A 19,856-nucleotide genomic window follows, 5' to 3' on the forward strand; every position below is an offset into this window, starting at 1 on the left:
GTCGTGTGTTCCATTCTGACGTGTATAGCATGTAACCTAAATGTGTATAACATGTAACCTAAATGAAGGCTAAAACAAAATGAAGTAGAAGAATTAAAATTGTAACACCCATATGTTGTATGCTCCTAAGAGTCCTTTTGGCCTCACAACAATCTCACATTAGCTTTAGGAAAATAATTGTACATTCGTAGTGCGATTGTGGATACGTCCATGTAACATGATTGCAAATTCTAAAGTAACTCGAGGGATGCGTTCGCGCAACTTCCACCAAATTTTCTTAAATAAATAAACAAAGCGTTATTAATTATGGACACGTTCGCGTGACATGATTTTTGACGCGCCAAAGGAAAAGAGTATACATGCGCGTAACTCAATTCTTTAACTACGAATAATCAAGTGATTTAAAGCGGTTAATAGATAAATGCACATAGGTACTAAAAATGAGTATTTAAATAATTTAAGCCAAGTATAAATTGCTAAGCGACCGTGCTAGAACCACGGAACTCGGGAATGCCTAACACCTTCTCCCGGGTTAACAGAATTCCTTACCCGGATTTCTGTGTTCGTAGGCTGTAGAACAGAGTCAACTTCCTTGATTCGGGATTTTAAACCGGTGACTTGTGACACCACAAATTATTCCAAGTGGCGACTCTGATTTTTATAAATAATCCCGTTTCGATTGTCTTTTAATTGGAAAAACTCTCTTGTATTTATACCCTTTACGGAGTGTAGTAAAAAGGAGGTGTGACAACGCCTATACTTACTCAGTCGATCAACCACTACCAATATTACCTCATTTTCATTAGACTTGGGTAAGCCTTCAAGAAAGTTAAGGCAAATGTCAGTCCATACACCATCTAGAATTGGTAATGGTTGTAAGAGACCAGGATATGCAGTTGCATCATACTTATGTCGTTAGCAAACGTCACATTTGTTGATGAATTCTCTAGTATCTGCAATGAGAGTCTTCCAATTGAACATTGATTGCATCCTTTTGATAGTTGCATCCATCCTAGAATGTCCACCTTGGGTAGTTGCATGCCACAATACAATAATAGTTCTTCTCAACTGAGGATCATGCCCTACTATCAATCTGCCTTTCCACATTAACTGGTTGTTAAGACAAGTAAATGACTTAAATGATTATTGTTGCAACTTAGCAATCACCTCATGTAAATAAGGATCAGTAGACCAAGTCTTCTGTATCTGTGTAAGTAATGAATCATTTGGCTTTAGGATAGAAATAGCTAATAGCTTAGCCTCAGGTTTCCTAGACAAAGCATCAGTAGCCTTGTTCTCAGTTCCCTTCTTGTATTCAACGGAGAAATCAAAGGCCATAAGTTTAGAAATCTCAGCCACCTGAAAATCAGTATGAATGTTTGGTTTAGAAGGTACTTTAAAGTCTTCTGATTTATCTTGACAATAAATATCCTGCCCAACAAATAGTGAAACTATTTAGTAACAGCAAAGATGAGAGCTAAGAGTTCCCTGTTATACGCAGACATAGCCTGATGTCTAGGAGCCAAAGATCTGCTAATGTAGGCAATAGGGTGGCCTTGTTGCATCAAATAGCTCCAACACCATTCCCACTAGCATCAGTCTCTACTATAAATGGTTTAGAATAATCATGCATGGCAAAAGCAGGAGAAGAGACTAAAGCTTGTTTGAGTCTGTCAAAGACTGTTGTGAATTCCTCTGTCCATAAAAATCCATCTTTCTTCAGCAACTCATGTAAAGGTTTGCAAATGGACCCAAACCCTTTTATAAACCTCATGTAGTACTCAGCTAGGCCAAGAAATCCTCTCAGCTGCTTGAGGTTATTAGGAATTGGCCACTGTTGCGCAGCTGCAATCTTCTTTGGGTCAGTAGACACACGTTCCTTACTAATAAAGTGACCTAAGTACTCGACCTTATACACTCCAAAATTACATTTAGAAAACTTGGCATATAGCTGATACCTCTTCATCAATTCAATCACAACTTCAACACGTTCCAGATGAGCAGTCATACTTTTGCTATAGATTAGGATATCATCAAAAAACACAAGCACTGATTTCCTTAATAATAGTTTGAAAACTGAATTTGTTAAGCTTTAAAATGAAGAGGGTACATTAGTTAGGCCAAAGGGCATAACCAAGAATTCATAGTGACCTTCATGTGTTTTGAAAGTTGTTTTATGAGTATCTTCATTTGCCATTCTCAGCTGATGATAACCAGCTCGTAAATCTATCTTAGAAAATACTTCTACTCCTCCTAACTCATCAAGCAAATCCTCTATTATAGGGATAGGGAACCTATCCTTTATTATCAACTGATTAAGCTCCTTATAGTGAACACATAATCTCACTTCCATATTTTTTTCCAAATAAAATAACAGGAGAGGCATAGGGACTGGTAGAGTGTTGTATGACTCCTTGATCAATCATTTTTTGAACCAGCTTTTCAATCATAACCTTCTTAACACCAGGATATTTATAGGGCCTCTTGTTTACTGGATTTGCAGCTTCAATGAGAGGAATCCTATAATCAAAGGAACCTATATAGGGAGGTAGGGTAGTAGGGATTTCAAATGTGTTAGCATATTGCTCCAGTAATACAGTTAAAGCTGGAGAAATTTAAGTACCTTGAGCAGCTTGTATGTTATGACAACTATGATTCACCTCTACATTATCTGTTACTGTCATCATAAAGAATTGAGTGTCTTCTCCACCCTTCTTGACTGTGGAACTTGCCTTGGCTGACTTAAGTTGTCTGCTAGATCTCTCAATACATGTTTCCTTCCTTGACAAACTCAATAGTTGTGTTACTTAAATCAAACAGAATTATGTCCAAGGTGCGTAGCCACTGTACCCCTAAAACAATATCAATATTTCCTAGAAGTAAAAGCATGAAGTCTGAGGAGAAGGTTGTTCCTTGTAAGAGCCACTGCATATTCCTACACAGAGAAGAAGTTTGAACCTTTCTTCCATCAACTACACTAATGCATTGTTCTACTATAGGACTAGCTTTGCATCCTAACCTCTTGGCTATATCTTGATCAATGAAATTGTGTGTACTCCCAGTGTCAATTAAGACTTGAAGAAGTCTTTTCTCATGGTAACCAGTCACCCTAATAGTCAGGTAACCAGTTACCCCACTGAAGGCTTGTAATGAAATAGTCATGAATTAATCTACTCCTTCCACAACATTCTGTGTTTCTTCCTCCATAACCACTTCCTGTATGGCTTCTTCTTCAACCACTTCTACCATGAAAATTTGCCATTTTGCACTACAATTATGCCCAACTACATATTTTTCATCACAAAAGAAACATAATCCTTGGGACCTCTTTTCATCTATTTCTACTGCTGTTAACCTTCTGCCATTCATGTGATTATTAGTTTTATGGTCCCTAGATTTATTGGTTTTCTGGTTATTTGGTTCAAAAGTCTAATTGAATGTGGAGTTTGGGAAGTTAGGTTTATTTGAATTTTTGGGGTTTGAATACAGAAGGAGTGAGGAATATTGGACTCTGGTATTTAGAAGTAGGCTTAAGGCCCCAAGATTGGGCATGAGCTTCAAAGAAACCTTCTTATAGTCTAGCAAACTTATATGCCTGCATTAGCATTATAGGCGATTGTATTCTAACAGATTTGTTTAGTTCTGGTTTCCATCCACCTAAAAAACAGCTGATAGCGTTTTCATTTGAAAGGTTGACTTCATTTAACAACCTGTTAAATTCAGTTTGATAATCCTTCACACTACCAACTTGTCTCAAATTTTTGATAGCTTCCATTGGATCCTCAAACTCATCCCTAAAACTATCATGTAAAGTCAGAACATATTCAGTCCAAGTTGGGAATGTATCAGAATTTCTAGACCTCATAAACGACCTATGCCATACAATAGCATCACCATCAAAATAAATGCACGCGACCTTAACCCTTTCCTCAAATGCGATTTCCTCCATGGAAAAAAATATGATCCACTTTATACAACCAATATTTCAAATCATGTATAGAAAAATGAGGAAAGTCAAGTCTAGAATATCGAGTAAAGGAGCTATTACCAGTTGGAGCAGAACTAGTTTGAGCTTCCTTAGATCGACCCATTCGAACAAGACCTGCAAATTCCCTATCAAATGAAGATGGCATTCCCTTATCATGTTGTTTGATAACTCTTATTGCCTCTTTGATTTTGAGCAACTCTTTATCTATTTGAGCATTCTTGACGTTCATATTAGTCAAGCCCTCCATCAATTTCTGCAATTGATCCTGAATTTCAGTGAATTTTCCTTCCATGTTGTCAACAGGTTTATCTTGATTCTCATCTCTACCAATGTTAATGCCAAGGAACTACTGTTCTGATACCAAATGATGCAGTTGAAAACTGAATCTAGGAGAATCTAAGAGCTAAGCTCGATGATAGAAGAAGCTAAGCCAGGGCAGTGCCGAGAAAATAGCTCAGAGAATTTAGAAGAGAGAAGAGAATGATTATTATTATTCTGGAAAAAAAAAATGAATCTCAATATATGAATTACAATGTATATAAAGGAACGGATCAGACGCAAGTAAATCACTAAAATGAAATCTCTTCCACTAATTCTAACTGACTATGTAACTAATACTGGCTTTGCCTAACTAACTCTGTCACATCAACTTTATTCGTAACTAACTTTTGCCACGTCAACTGCCAACTCAGCTCTCCTCTATGTCTTGCAACACCGAAGTATGGAAATAGTGTCTAATTTCCTGGAGATCTATCACTAGGAAATTCACTATCCTTCGTTCCAATAATATGTTGTTTTAATCGTGACAAATGTTGAAGTTTGGCAAAATGCCAAAGTCCCACATTGGTTGGGAGTTAAGTTTGGGGGGGATTTTTCCCCTATAAAAGAAGGCCTAATGTTTAGGATTGAAACACACCTCTCATTTGCCTTCTCATCTGTTTAAGGCATTTGTATCTTCTCTCTTTAGTATTATTTCACTTGTATTTTTGGAGTGAAATAAAATATTGGTTGTGTCCGAGGAGTAGGCAAAATTAGCCGAACCTCGTAAATTCTGGTGTTCCCTTTATTATTGTTTTATTGTCTTATTTATTATTTGGTGGCTGTCATAATTTTTGGTATAGTAGTTGTGACTTATTCACACTATATACATTTGGCTTCCGCAACAATTGGTATCAGAGCCAAGGTACTGTCTAAGTATGCTCTATGGTTGCAGCATAGTCTGATCTTCCACATCAGAAAAGATTTATCTTGGTAACTGAGTCAAGGTTCTGTCTGAGTATGCTCTGTAGTTGCAGCTTAGTCTGATCTTCTACATCAGAAAGGAAATAATCTTGATTTGTGTCGTCAGCTATTAAATAATATTTGTGTCAAATATGGGGGACAATAAACAAGAAGAATCTACATCAAGTGTCAACAATACGTCATCATTGGCATCTTCGCTTATGACAAGAATTGTGTCAAATGCGAAATTTGCGGTAGAAATTTTTGACGGGTCCGGACATTTTGGGATGTGGCAAGGCGAGGTTCTAGATGTCCTTTTTCAACAAGGGCTAGATCTGGCCATTGAAGAAAAGAAACCAGATGTTATTGGAGAAGAAGATTGGAGAATTATCAACCGTGTTGCTTGCGGTACCATTCGATCCTACCTTGCTAGAGAGCAGAAATATCCATACACAAAGGAAACTTCTGCAAGTAAATTATGGAAAGCACTGGAGGATAAATTTTTGAAGAAAAACAGTCAAAATAAATTGTACATGAAGAAGAGACTGTTTCACTTCACCTATGTTCCTGGTACCACGATGAATGAAAATATCACCAGTTTCAATAAGTTGGTCACAGATTTGCAAAATATGGATACAACTTATGATGATGGTGACTTGGCCTTAATGTTGTTGGCGTCACTTCCTGATGAGTACGAGCACCTTGAAACTACTCTACTCCATGGAAATGACGAAATTTCTCTCAGAGAAGTTTGTTCAGCTTTGTACAGTTATGAACAAAGAAAGCGAGAAAAACAGAAGGGCGGAGAAGGAGAAGCACTGTTTGTGAGGGGTCGTCCTCAAAATCAAACGAGGACAAAGAAGGGAAGATCCAAGTCAAGATCCAGACCCAGTAAAGATGAATGTGCCTTTTGTCGAGAAAAAGGGCACTGGAAGAAAGACTGTCCGAAGTTGAAGAATAAGGCCAAACATAACAATGGAAAGGCTATTATGGATTCAAATGTAGCTGATTGTGATGATTCAGACTTCTCAATAGTTACAACAGAGTCATCAACATCATCAGACATATGGTTGATGGACTCGGCTTGTAGCTATCATATGTGTCCCAACAGGGACTGGTTCATGGAATTTCAAGAAGGAGAATATGGAGTCATCCACACAGCGGATAACAGCCCTCTTACCTCATATGGCATTGGTTCAATACGATTAAGGAACCATGATGGAATGATCAGAACATTGATAGATGTTCGATATGTACCGGATTTGAAGAAGAATCTCATCTCTGTGGGAGCCCTAGAATCAAAAGGGTTCAAAATCATTGCAGAAAATGGAGTGATGAGAGTATGCTCCGGTGCACTAGTGGTAATGAAGGCTAATCGGAATAATAATAATATGTACCGCTATCGTGGCAGTACAGTTATTGGGACAGCGACAGTAACATCCAGTGACGACAAAGAGGCAGAAGCAACCAAGCTATGGCACATGCGCTTGGGACATGCTGGAGGAAAATCCTTGAAAACTCTATCAGATCAAGGATTGTTAAAAGGAGTAAAGGCTTGCAACTTGGAGTTTTGTGAGCATTGTGTCAAAGGGAAACAGACAAGGGTTAAATTTGGTACAGCGATCCATAATACTAAAGGCATTTTGGATTATGTACACTCTGATGTTTGGGGTCCTTCCAAAACACCTTCATTGGGTGGGAAGCACTATTTTGTAACCTTTGTTGATGATTTTTCTCGAAGAGTGTGGGTGTATACAATGAAAAACAAAGATGAAGTGCTGGGAATTTTTCTCAAATGGAAGACGATGGTGGAGAATCAAACAGGCAGGAGGATCAAGTGTATTCGCACAGACAATGGAGGTGAATACAAAAATGATCATTTCAATAAGGTCTGTGAAAATGATGGCATCGTCCGACACTTCACTGTTAGACATACACCACAACAGAATGGAGTGGCAGAACGTATGAACCGGACCTTGCTGGAGAAGGTACGGTGTATGTTGTCCAATGCTGGCTTGGGCAAAGAATTTTGGGCTGAGGCAATTACATATGCATGTCACCTCATTAATCGTCTACCATCTGCTGCTATTGATGGCAAAACACCATTTGAAAAATGGTACGGAAAACCTGCTGTAGATTATAACTCTTTGCACGTGTTTGGCTCAACTGCATATTATCATGTGACGGAGTCAAAATTGGATCCAAGGGCAAAGAAGGCTATTTTTATGGGAATTACTTTTGGAGTCAAAGGATATCGCTTATGGTGCCCTATGACAAAGAAAGTAATATTCAGCAGAGATGTTACCTTTGATGAATTTGCTATGGTAAATAAGGTAACAGAAGATACCAAACAAAATGAAGGTGCTTCTAAGCAGGTGGAGTTTGAGGGAAAATTTATTTTTCCTACACAAGAAGCAGAGGAGGAAACAAATGAAGATTACCCTCTGGAAAGAGAGCCAGTAGAGGAGATTCCAACTCAGGAATCTCAACAACAACTTGAATCAATAGCAACCAGCAGGCCAAAAAGAACAATAACGAAACCTGTTCGTCTCATAGAGACGGTTGCTTGTGCAACCTCAATTGTAGCTGATGATGTTCCTACTACTTATAAAGACGCTGTCCAAAGTTCAGAAGAAGATAAGTGGAGGATTGCCATGAATGATGAAATACAGTCCCTTCATCAGAATCATACATGGAGATTGGCCAATCTCCCGAAGGGAAGAAAGCAATTGGGTGCAAATGGGTATTTGCAAAGAAGGAAGGATTTCCTAACCAAGTAGATGTTCGCTACAAAGCAAGATTGGTGGCCAAAGGATATGCTCAAAAGGAGGGAATTGATTACAATGAAGTGTTTTCTCCAGTTGTAAAACATTCCTCCATTAGAATTATGTTGGCTTTGGTAGCACAATTGGATTTGGAACTAGTTCAGATGGATGTAAAAACTGCGTTTTTCATTGGAAACTTGGAGGAGGAAATCTACATGACTCAGCCAGAAGGATTCAAAGTTGCTGGAAAAGAAAATATGGTGTGCAAACTTGAAAAATCGTTGTACGGATTGAAACAATCTTCTAGACAATGGTACAAGCGATTTGACGAGTTTATGTTGCGGCAAGGGTACAAGAGAAGCAAATACGATCATTGTGTGTATTTGCACAAGCTTAAAGATGGTTCCTTTGTATATCTTCTCCTATATGTTGATGATATGTTGATAGCTTCCAAGAATTTGGAAGAAATTGATAAGTTGAAGATTCAACTGAAGAAGGAGTTCGAGATGAAGGATTTGGGTGAGGCAAAGAAAATTCTTGGCATGGAGATAATTAGAGATAGACGTTCAAAGAAACTCTGTTTATCTCAAAAGGAATATTTGAAGAGAGTACTTCAACGTTTTGGCATAGATGACAAGACTAAGCCAGTTAGTACTCCACTTGCTTCCCATTTTAAGCTAAGTACTACTATGTCGCCAATGGATGAAGCTGAACGAGAGTATATGTCAAAGGTACCATACGCAAATGTTGTTGGTAGCTTGATGTATGCAATGGTTTGCACAAGGCCTGACATTTCACAAGCTGTTGGAGTTATTAGCAGATATATGCACAATCCAGGGAAGGAGCATTGGCAAGCTGTGAAGTGGATTCTACGGTATATTCATAATACTATAGATGTCGGGTTAGTTTTTGAGCAGGAAGACAATCAGTCTGTAGTTGGATATTGTGACTCAGATTTTGCGGGTGATATGGACAAACGAAGATCAACTACTGGTTATGTGTTTACTTTTGCAAAGGCACCAGTTAGTTGGAAGTCTACTTTGCAGTCAACAGTTGCTTTGTCTACAACAGAGGCAGAGTACATGGCTATTACAGATGCTGTGAAAGAGGCAATTTGGCTTCAAGGATTGCTAAAGGAGCTTGGTGTTGAACAAAAAGGTATCACAATTTTTTGTGATAGTCAAAGTGCTATTCAATTAGCGAAGAACCAAGTTTATCATGCAAGGACGAAGCACATTGATGTTCGGTATCATTTCGTACGAGAAATCATAGAAGAAGGTGGAGTCACGGTGAAGAAAATTCATACTACAGAGAATCCTGCTGATATGCTGACAAAGGTGGTGACTGCGGTCAAGTTTCAACATTGTTTGGATTTGATCAACATTGTTGAACACTGAAGATTGAAGATGAAGACACAACCAAAATTTGTTATTGAGAGAGAATTGAAAATGTGGAATTTTGCCAAGGTGGAGATTTGTTGAAGTTTGGCAAAATGCCAAAGTCCCACATTGGTTGGGAGTTAAGTTTGGGGGGATTTTTCCCCTATAAAAGAAGGCCTAATGTTTAGGATTGAAACACACCTCTCATTTGCCTTCTCATCTGTTTAAGGCATTTGTATCTTCTCTCTTTAGTATTATTTCACTTGTATTTTTGGAGTGAAATAAAATATTGGTTGTGTCCGAGGAGTAGGCAAAATTAGCCGAACCTCGTAAATTCTGGTGTTCCCTTTATTATTGTTTTATTGTCTTATTTATTATTTGGTGGCTGTCATAATTTTTGGTATAGTAGTTGTGACTTATTCACACTATATACATTTGACTTCCGCAACAACAAATTGGATATAAGACTCAAAGGATAGTTGAAATTTTACAACCTTTTACAATAAAATTATTCTCTTATATTTGTTTCTGTGATTATAGCTATTTAGTTTTCATACATTGCAATTCGTTGTGAACAAATGACTTTCATATAAATTGTTGAACTGTTCTAACATATTAATAATGAGTCGGCCACCATTGCAAGGAGAAGTATTATAATGTTAGGTAGCAAATTCCCGGTTGCAATTAAATTATTCTCTGTTATTCTTTATAGATCCAAAGACAACTAATAATTTTAGGATTTTAATATACAGATGTAAATTATTCGTGTATATCTAAAAGTCAATTTGCCGGCATCTTATTTATAACAAATACCTTACTGCTGATCATTGAATTATCTTGACCAACTATATCAACTCTTTACTCGATTAATATGAATTGATTATTTTTATTCTTTCAAGAAAAAAATAGGAAAAAAACATCAAGACTTGGATGGATTATGTAAGAATTATTTTAATTTTAACGTTTAGTTAATTGGGGATTGGGCACAACAAGAAGGAGCTCCGCTTTTTTCCCTAACGCATGCTAAAGCAGAGTAGACTGATCGGACGACATGCGCATCATAAAAATAGAATGGATTTCACATCGATAGAAAGGAAGTCCTTGTCTTTCTATGTACCGATAGTAGCATCAGCCTCATTGCCCGGTATGACTTAATAATTAAGACCTCATAAATATTCATAAACAAACACAGTAACGTTGAATCAAATAAATAAGTATATGCTAAAAAATTTAGAATTAAAATTTTTGAGTATACTGCAAAAACTTAATAAGCACCATAACAGTAAAATAGTAAACAAAAAATATATCTTTTCTTAAACAGCACGAACAAAAGTACATGAAATTTCTATTTTATGACTCAACATTTTTTGCTTATGAGATACAAACAGGACCTAAATGAAGAACTCTTCAAAATTTTAGAATTAAAAAAAATGACGTACAAATAATCAAACTAATTCAGCTTTGGTAACAAAATTCTTTTATCAAAGAGAAGATGAATTTGATTCTGGCACCACTAAGTTACAAGGTTCATAAAAATGATTAGCAGCCTATGTACAAGAAATTTTTATTTCTTGCCAATATGTAGAGAATACAGATTCTTCATTCATCACTTAATGTGCTAATTCACAAATGAATTGGTCTAAACAATTAAATAGAACAAATTATCTACCTCTCCCCTTGTGTTATTGTACTATTGAACAAAGTTCCTCAAAAACCATTCTCATATCAGGCCTTTCATCAGCTGGCAAAATACACTTCAGAGCAACCTGAAGCATGCTATCAAGAATCGCATGCACGCCTTCGTTGCTCTCTTTTCCCAATAAAAACGGATCAAAACACTCGATTGAACGGTTTTTGATGGCGAATAATCTCACCCATTCTGTTAAATCCAGCACTTCTGAATTTCCAGGAACAATTTCTGCAGAACTTCTTCCAGTCAACAGTTCCAACAAGATAACCCCGAATGCATAAACATCACTTTTCAACGATGGACAAGGTTTACTTGTACTTGCAAATTCAGGAGGCCGATAACCAAGTGCTCCGGCATTTAGTACTTGTTCTGCTGTTCCAGCTGATGTCATTAACCGATGAAGACTATAATCAGTAAGGAGGGCATTCACGTTAGACGTTTCTATTAGTACATTTGTGGATTTCAGGTTGCCATGAGGTATGGCACTTTCATGGTGAAGGTAGTTTAGACAACGAGCTACATCTACAGTGACCTTGAGCCGCTCCTCAAGAGACAATGGTTGTAGCTTATAGGAGTCTGCATCTGCATACATCCAAATATGTGTTAAATGTGTGTGACCATCTCATCATTCAAAACTAGAAAGCAAAGTACAGTGTATGCAAAACACATGCCTCTAACTTCTTTAGTAAAACTGGATCATGATATTAGCCTCACACAAAAATCAGAAAAGCTAAACAAATCGATGTGGGTGCTATGAGAAAAGGGGAGACCCACCTTTACCAAGAAGATAGAGAGCTAAACATGGTGCACTGGTGTAATTCGATATGAGAAGCCTCTCGTGCTCTTTGGGACCCCAGTAGTAACCCTGAAGAGAAACTAAATTTGGATGCCTAATACTCCCCAGTTTCTTAGCTTCTCTAGCAAATTCCTTTTTGCCTTTTACTATCCCTTCCTTGAGCCATTTGACAGCAAATTCTTGGCCTGAACCAAGTGTAGCTTTATACAATGTTCCGTGACAACTTCTGCCTACAGCTTCTGCAGGAGCACATGATAATTGTTCCGCAGTGAACTTCAAGGAGTTATCTAATAGATGCAAATCTCCAGCCAGTTTATCAGGGGAAGAAACCCTGAGAGAGTTGGGGCTTTTGGATTGATCTTGAACCTTAGAAGGTGATAGATTGGCAGATGACATAACAGATATAGAAGAAGATATCGGCTCATTTTGAACTGTTGACACTGGCATCCCTTGATCGCTTGTGCCATGCCCGCTTTCTATATCGGATAAAGACAAACCTGTGGAAATGAAAAGGCGTTAGTATCAGTTGATCTGACCAAATGCAAGTCTTATTAGGGGAAGAATAGTGTCATACCTTTTTTACCCTTAGTTACTTTGGTATTGTCCTTTCCACCATCTCGTAGATGGGCCTTGCGGTAGATTACTAATGTCAACAAAGCTATGACAGATACACTACAGACCAGACCAGCAATAAGGGCAGCCCTGATGGTGGATTTCATGCGAGGGCCATGACTTCTCAAGTTCAAAGTGGAATCTCCCTCTGACGGAGCTTCGACCTGCTTTGACAGTACAAGTAAGGGATTCCCCGGATGGAACGAGGAGATGGGAAACCTCCATAAATTTTTCGGAACCGTTCCAGAAAGATTGTTATTAGATACATTGAAATATTCCAATTTGTCAGAGAGGTCATTAGGAAGGACACCTTCAAAATCATTATTAGAGATATCCAGATATACCATGTCCGGGAACTTGTCCAGTCCCGGAGGCAAAAGACCAGATAATTCATTATGTGAAAGATCTAGAGAAATCAAGCTTAAGTTCTCTGAGTTGAATGCCACTATAGGTAAACTGCCAGTAAATTTGTTGAAAGACACGTTAATATCAGTCAATCTGCTAGAGTTGAAAAGGCTGGGAAGGAGAGTACCACCAAGTTGGTTAATGCTAAGATCAATCATTTTCAGTTCGGGGTATGTACCTAAAATAGCTGGTAATACACCTTCAAGTGAGTTGTTTGAAATCTTTAACGAAGTAAGCCTCAAGAACTGGGAAGTTTGGTTGGGAAAGGTTCCCGTCAAACTGTTTGAGCTTAACACAATAACTTCAGCGTAATTTCCCCAACCTTGGATCCGGGAAACTTTTCCAGTTAGCAGATTGTTGCTCAGGTCTATGATGGCACAACGCCCAACCTTTACAGGCAAGGGGCCTGACAGCTGGTTGTAGGATAAATTTAGAAGCTTGAGATTCACAGCACTTATACCTGCGATGGGACCTGTCAAAATAGCAAACGGTTTCATGAAATAGCTTGGAAAAGGAAGTAGCTGGGTCTAGGCCAAAACAACAAGAACAACATACCCAGTATAGTCCTACAAATAGGGTCTGGGGAGGGTAATATGTACGCAGACCTTAGACCTTACCCCAACCTGTGAAGGTAGAGAGGCTATTTCCGGAGACTCTCGGCTCAAGTCTAGGCCAATGGTACAAAAAACTTAAATTTAAAAAATTGTAAAAATAAAGACATACGTCATTGACCTAGAAGTTGTTCTAGAGCTTCCCTAAAATAAGTAAGGCTTACAATGCACTCGAACCCCGTCTTTGAAAGAAAATGATCCATAATACCCTACTGGTGATTTTGTCGTGAAGAAAAGAATAAGAAGAATATCTTTATGCACCTTGTTTGTAATGTTTTTGAGAAAGGTAATAGTTATGCAGCTTGTTTATAATGCAGCAAGCATTTCCTTATAAGTCTGGAACAAACCACTAACTAAAATGCAAGTTTATATTAATAGTTGCTTTAGACCTTGAGTATAAGTAAAAATATCCCTAAGCTAGGGAAGGATTAGGAACGATGTGTATGACAATTATATGTAAGCTAAAAAAGAAAGAGAGAATCAAATAATTGCATTTGATTGCAAGCAAATCTAGCATGCTTTCCCGCTGATAGGAATCAAAGAATTTTGTTCATTTGTCATCAAACTGACAACCTCAGATCATAAGAAACAGTATTAATAGATTTGGTGAAGTGTGCTTCGTTCGTAGTAGTAAACAGATCATAAGACACAGTATAAATAGATTAGGTGAAGTGTGCTTCGTTCGTAGTAGTAATTAACCATAGATTACTTACATTGACTTCAAACAAGCAAATTAACTAAAGAAGAAGGGCTCAACACACCTGCAAGCCGATTCTGGCTCAGGTCCAACTCTGATAAGATCATGGAGCTTTCCTCCAGAAGAGCTTCAGGTAGTGATCCAGACAACTGATTGTTCCCGAGCCTAAGAATTCGAAGAGAAACTACAAAATTGAAGGATGGAATAGTACCAGTAAGCTGATTGTCACTTGCATCAAACACATCTAAGCTATCAAAGTATGGCATTCCATCATGAGGAAAGAGCTCTCCAGCCAGTTTATTATAACTAATGTTCAAGTATCGAATCGACGAGACGAAGCTCGAATTTCCTACTTGCAGGTCTAGTGATCCAATAAACTTGTTGCTACTGAGATCGACATACTCTACATCGCCCAATGAGGCCAACAACAGCATTATATTACTTGAGAAGGCATTAGAGTGCAAATCCAGATACTTCAATTTCTCAAGACTAGCAAAACCAGACGGAACCATCCCGTCGAGGCTGTTTATAGAAAGATTAAGAGACACCAAGTTCTTCAAACTAGTCAGCTCAGAGGGTATAGAGCCACTAAACAGGTTCTTGGAAAGATCCAAGTATTCCAATGAAACAATCAAACCAACTTCCTTAGTAATTATCCCACTCAACTGGTTATTTGCAACTGACAAATTTTGCAGAAATTTTAGGCCAGCAATAGCTGCAAAATCTAAAGCTCCAACTAAACCAACATCATTTAGTTCAATTGAAGTGACATGGCCATCACTGCAACTGATTCCATACCAATTTTGGGGGCATCCATTTGGTCCTAATGACTTAGAATCCCATGAAGAAAGGACTTTACCTAAAGGGTCTTTTAGAACTCCCTTCTTAAGCCCCAAAAGAACATCCAAATCTAAGCTTCCTTTAACTAACTCAACTAAAAATAGCAGCACCAAACAAATGGCAGACTGCATTCCTCCTCTTTATTTTCCTCCCAATGAAAAACCAGTGTGAGATGGGAGAGAGTTATATACAATACTGAACTAAGAAGAGGAAAACAGCATTTTGACAAGCTAAATAAGAAGCCAGAATGGGACAAGAAAGTAGACAAGAAACAGGAAGTAGGAAAAGCTGAGGAAAGCTGAAATGCTATGATTGGACAATCATTTCAAGAATTCCAAAAATTCAATTAGCAAATCCTTAATACAGCAGCAATTATTATCACTAATAATTACATAAGTGAAATAAGATAGTATAATCCTAGGGTAAACACTAACCACAAGAATCATTAAAGTCCAATAAAGAGAGTAGATCAGTTGAACAGTGTGGTGAACTTCCAAGAACCTATAATATTCAATAGGTTTAACACAAAAATGTCCAAATGCAAGTTGCCACATTAAATTCACTCACCAATAAGGCAATAACCAAAACATCAAAATCAAAGTAGGAGACCCTACATTCCCTATATCAAAAGCAAGTCAAAAGGGGTTTTATTTAGTCAAATGAACATTGACAAAACAATGAGAGGACCCCAGAAACACAATTTGCTCATACTAATGAGCTGTTGCTAAGAATGAAGAAATTGTAAAGCACAAAAAATCTCCCATCTAGTAACAATTTTGAGTCTTTTGACCAAAACTTTTAAGAATGATACTACAGAGTGGTGCAGTAATGGAATGTCCTGTGAACAGGAAAGATGAAAAGGACACAACTTTAAAAGAAAAAAATACAAACTTTAATGTAGCAAAAGCTATGTGCTTTGAGAGAAAAAAAAAACAGATCAGAGCAAAAGGGGTTAGGTGAATGAAAAAGATACAACAAACAAAGACACTATTTCTTTTTGTTCCAAATCTAATCTTCACATTTTGTATAAAGAATTGGTGGGTTGGGAAGAGAGTGTTTAGGGAAGTGTAACAGTGCAAATAAAGATGAGCTGTAGAAGTTTTTGATTTCATTCTTTTTTACAATATCAAGACAAGAAGAGAGAGTCGGAAAAAACAGTAGTAATATATTAAAATTATAAAATAAAAAAATAAAAAATTGTGGTCCCAAAGCAAGAAGTGCAGAGGCCATGGGAGGGTGGATGGGGTCAGTGGTCAGTTACTGCAAAAAATTCCATTTAAGTATTGTGGAAGATGACAAGTTTTGATCTAATGGGGTTACCTTGATTCCCTAAGAATGTCAATTTTTCTTACACTATTTGTTTCACTTTCATTGTCCCTACTCTCGGTCTGGTATAGAGATGGAAAAAACAAAAGAACCAGCGGTTTATGACTATGTTATTACATAAGTTTTGGAAGTTACTGTGTGGTTTTTCCTGAGGAGGTTTTTTACTTGTGTGAAATTCTTTTCTTAGCATTTTTGGAGAGAGTATCGGCTGAAATCAATATTTGTAAATTCTCTGAAAGTGTATCATGTGACTAGATGCATGTGTCCTTAAGATTATATGTGTGGCTGTGTTACCAACTATTTGCGCAAGGGAGTATTGTTTGATCAAAAAGTATAAAGCCCTTTTTGTCGAACTAATTGTTAGTAATATAGAAGTTAAATCTTAGCCAAATATAATTAATTCCAGATCCAAATATATAAAGTGCGAAAATAGAAGAAAAATAAGAGCGTGTAATATTTCTTAATGTAATAATTATACATCAAACATGAGGGATGAGCTTACATCTATGACGGATTTGCGTAGGAACTGTTGATGACGAAAAGATTCCTCTTGTTGACTCTCCCATGGTAGCTATCTGGAACCCCCCCCCCCCCTCTCGGTTTAGCTCCCTTATATATATCAACAACTTTTCCCTTTACCCAATGGTCTTTGACCAACGTACTTTCTTATAACTGTACCCTCTATCATTCGCTCGATCATTACGTTTGTTCTGTGATGTAAGCTTTCCGATGATTTGACCCCAGCGACAGCCGACATGCTCTTTGTTATCTCGCCTCGTGAGCACGAATATGGCTTGGTCGACCCCTTATCGTTCCTCTTAAGAGAGACCACCCTATGGTCAGATTTTGACTCATACAGTTAGTCTCTCCGTCCGTCGAGGTCGTCTCTTGGTGGGCTCAACGAACAAACTTTGTTGATTTAAAAGTCAGGAGAAATATGATCGTTACGCGTTGAATGAGACCCTTAGGTCGAGGTGGTGACGCGATGCTTCAATGGTACCATCGGACCGTTACGTCAGTTCAGAGTTGAACTGTTGTATCGGTTTGAGACATCATGAACATGTATTGTGCATCATTGTGGCACACGTTCCCCAGGCACCGTATCATTTCTCGTGCCCTATCAGTTTTTGATTGGCGGCTCTTTGGTTTCCCGCTGGGGACATTTATGTTCCTATAAATAGGGGAAACCACCATTTGATTGTTACGCTTATCGATTCATCTGAGGAATTTCGCAAGCCTCCACCTTCTTCACTATTTCATACTTCTGATTTCATACTTCTGCTCCTGTTAGAATTAGACTCTACAATCCTCTCTTTCCCTTCATCATACTTGTTTATTCCGATCAATTCAAATAGATGGCTGGTACTTCTTCCCAGCTGACAAGTTCGTCGAAGCTCCGGTGCCGGAAAATGACGCACCTCCTCTTGGAGAGGGGGCGGAGGCGACGGAAGATGAGGGAGTTCCAACAGCGCCTGAGATACTGCCCCGTCTGGGAAAATTATGGACTGACTTCAACAGCCCTGCCGGAAAAGAACCGGATCCTGCACCCTCTACCATGGATGAAACGACGCTTCCGGCGCTAAAGACCAAGTGGGGAATTCCAAACCATATCGAGATAGTATCGGCAATGGGGACGAACATTGTACATTTGGACCGCCCAAGGTACTGCGCCTTCTACGCGTACCCTTTTGTTGTTGGGTATACGATTCCTCTCCCCTCCCTAGTGACAGACTTCTGTCGCTTCTATGAAGTGTGCCCGGCTCAACTTTCTCCGTACGTGTAAAACTCTTCTACATGTTGCTCAAGTACGCGGAGCTCGCCGGTCGAGAGGTCATTTTGGGGAACATGCTTAATATTTTTGCCCCTCAACTTATTCGAGGCACGATGATCCACATGCACCATCGAGGAACAAAGAGTTTGGTGGTGAAGATGGACGATAAGGCTAATAGCCGTTTCTGGGAAAGCTATTTTACATGCGGACTGAGCACCTTGTGGCGGACTCGGCAGGGTTCCCTGAGACGTGGAACTTCGCACGTAAGGTTTCCTCTATTTTACTTTGTGATTCCTCTTGAGGCAGTGGCCGGCCGTTCTTCTTTAGGTGGCATTGCTGATTTGTTTTCACTTTCGCAGCCGAGAGACTGCCTCCCCTGCCAGTTAACGATATCTGTGAGTGGGTAAACACCATTCTTCCCCATACAGTGGGGGTCTGCGAGTGGGCGTCCTTCTACGAGAGATACAGGCGTAAGCCTCTCACTGGTGAGTCAGCCCATTGCCGTTCCTTTGTTTCTTGCCTTGTAGTTTGATCTCATCGTTATATGGTCATTTTTCTTCGTTGATAGGGAGAGTGCGAAGGACGAAGGCTCCTCCGCTCGCGTTCCATCAACCAGCACCTCCTACTCGGCCAACGCCAAGGTCTGTTACCCGGCCCACATCGAGAACTCAATCTGCACCCGCGGTCAGGGTCGTGCGTGTGGAAGTTACTCCTCAACCTGAGACTCGGCTTCTGCCGTCCGCTCAACGGGCGAATCTTCCCGTGCTGATAGCGGAGAGTGCTCGTCGAAGAGACGACGAGTGGAGTTAGAAGAAGCTCCTCCAGCCGAAGCATCTTCGGGGGTGACCCTCTCTTGGCGACGTCTAAAATTGGCAGTGGTGCTAACCTGGTCATAGAGGCAAACTCGGTGGCAGAGGCTCCGACCGTTGTGAGCGATCAACAGGCTATTGTGATGGACAAACAGAGTCCCGAAGTTGTTGTTGCCATTTTGGGCGGCCCTTCGTCATCCGAACTGAATCGCATTTCTTATTCCTCCATAGAGAAGGGAAAGGGTGTCGTCATTGATGATTACGAGTCTGACTCCGACCTCGATCCTGATATTTTTAGGATGTTTGAGAAGGGCTTTATCGTACTGTGGTAAGAGTAGGAGGCCCTTCCCGAATACTTGAGATTCCATCGGATCTCAATCTCCTGCGAGACACGAAGGGTCTGGTGCCACAGTTCGACGTTCTATGCTTTGTCGCAGAGTGTGAGGCTCTTCGGGATGTCAGTGACGTCGAATTATCGCATGAAGTGGCCACGATGGGTCTGAGGGTAAGTTTCTTCTCTTTGTTTTTTATTCCTCCCCCTTTTTTTGCGGCCTTGGCCTTCACCGACTTTTTTCTTTGCTTTTAGTCCTACATGCTGGAGATTGAGGGTGCTCGCAGGGCCGAGACTCCGGCCAAGACTTTTCTGAGGATTCTGGAAAAGTATCGGTGCTATCGCAACAAATGCCGCGAGATGCATGAGCTGCTCAGGGCGAGCACTAACAATAAATCTCTTGGGGAGGAGTTGGAGAAAAAGGATCAAGAGATGATGCAGTCCATTCGCAGGTGTAGTGAGCTCGAGGAGCTACTTCATGCAAAGGACAAAGAACTTGAGTTGGCAAAGGGGTTTGCTGCAGAGTGTGAGCATCTTCAGGCGAAGGTGCTGTCGTTGCAATCCGAGCTTGATCAAAATGCAGCCAGAGTTGGAGAATGCCGAGTTGGAGAGAAA

The 19,856-nt window shown here is 39.3% G+C and overlaps 1 protein-coding gene and 1 long non-coding RNA gene across 2 annotated transcripts; both read right to left on the reverse strand.

Annotated features, from left to right (window-relative positions):
- Positions 1-767: 767 nt before the first annotated feature.
- Positions 768-4,525, reverse strand: LOC142172962 (uncharacterized). Its single transcript, XR_012702234.1, has 2 exons — positions 4,049-4,525; positions 768-1,359 (listed from the first exon to the last, which is right to left on the reverse strand). It is a non-coding gene; the product is annotated as an uncharacterized LOC142172962 (long non-coding RNA).
- A 6,288-nt stretch (positions 4,526-10,813) lies between these two features.
- Positions 10,814-16,278, reverse strand: LOC107765671 (putative inactive receptor kinase At5g10020). Its single transcript, XM_016584341.2, has 4 exons — positions 14,229-16,278; positions 12,414-13,328; positions 11,818-12,336; positions 10,814-11,625 (listed from the first exon to the last, which is right to left on the reverse strand). The coding sequence occupies exons 1-4, from the start codon at positions 15,133-15,135 to the stop codon at positions 11,036-11,038; spliced, it is 2,931 nt and encodes a 976-aa protein (XP_016439827.1). The 5' UTR covers positions 15,136-16,278; the 3' UTR covers positions 10,814-11,035.
- Positions 16,279-19,856: the final 3,578 nt, after the last annotated feature.

This window comes from Nicotiana tabacum, chromosome 18, assembly GCF_000715075.1.
Source record: "Nicotiana tabacum cultivar K326 chromosome 18, ASM71507v2, whole genome shotgun sequence".
NCBI classification, from domain to species: domain Eukaryota; kingdom Viridiplantae; phylum Streptophyta; class Magnoliopsida; order Solanales; family Solanaceae; genus Nicotiana; species Nicotiana tabacum.

Coding starts and splice junctions, on each gene's coding strand:
- LOC107765671 (XM_016584341.2), bottom strand. CDS start 15,135: ATGCAGTCTGCCATTTGTTTGGTGCTGCTATTTTTAGTTGAGTTAGTT. Junction 13,329..14,228: donor GAGCCAGAATCGGCTTGCAG/GTGTGTTGAGCC, acceptor CTATTTTGACAG/GTCCCATCGCAGGTATAAGT. Junction 12,337..12,413: donor AGTAACTAAGGGTAAAAAAG/GTATGACACTAT, acceptor TCATTTCCACAG/GTTTGTCTTTATCCGATATA.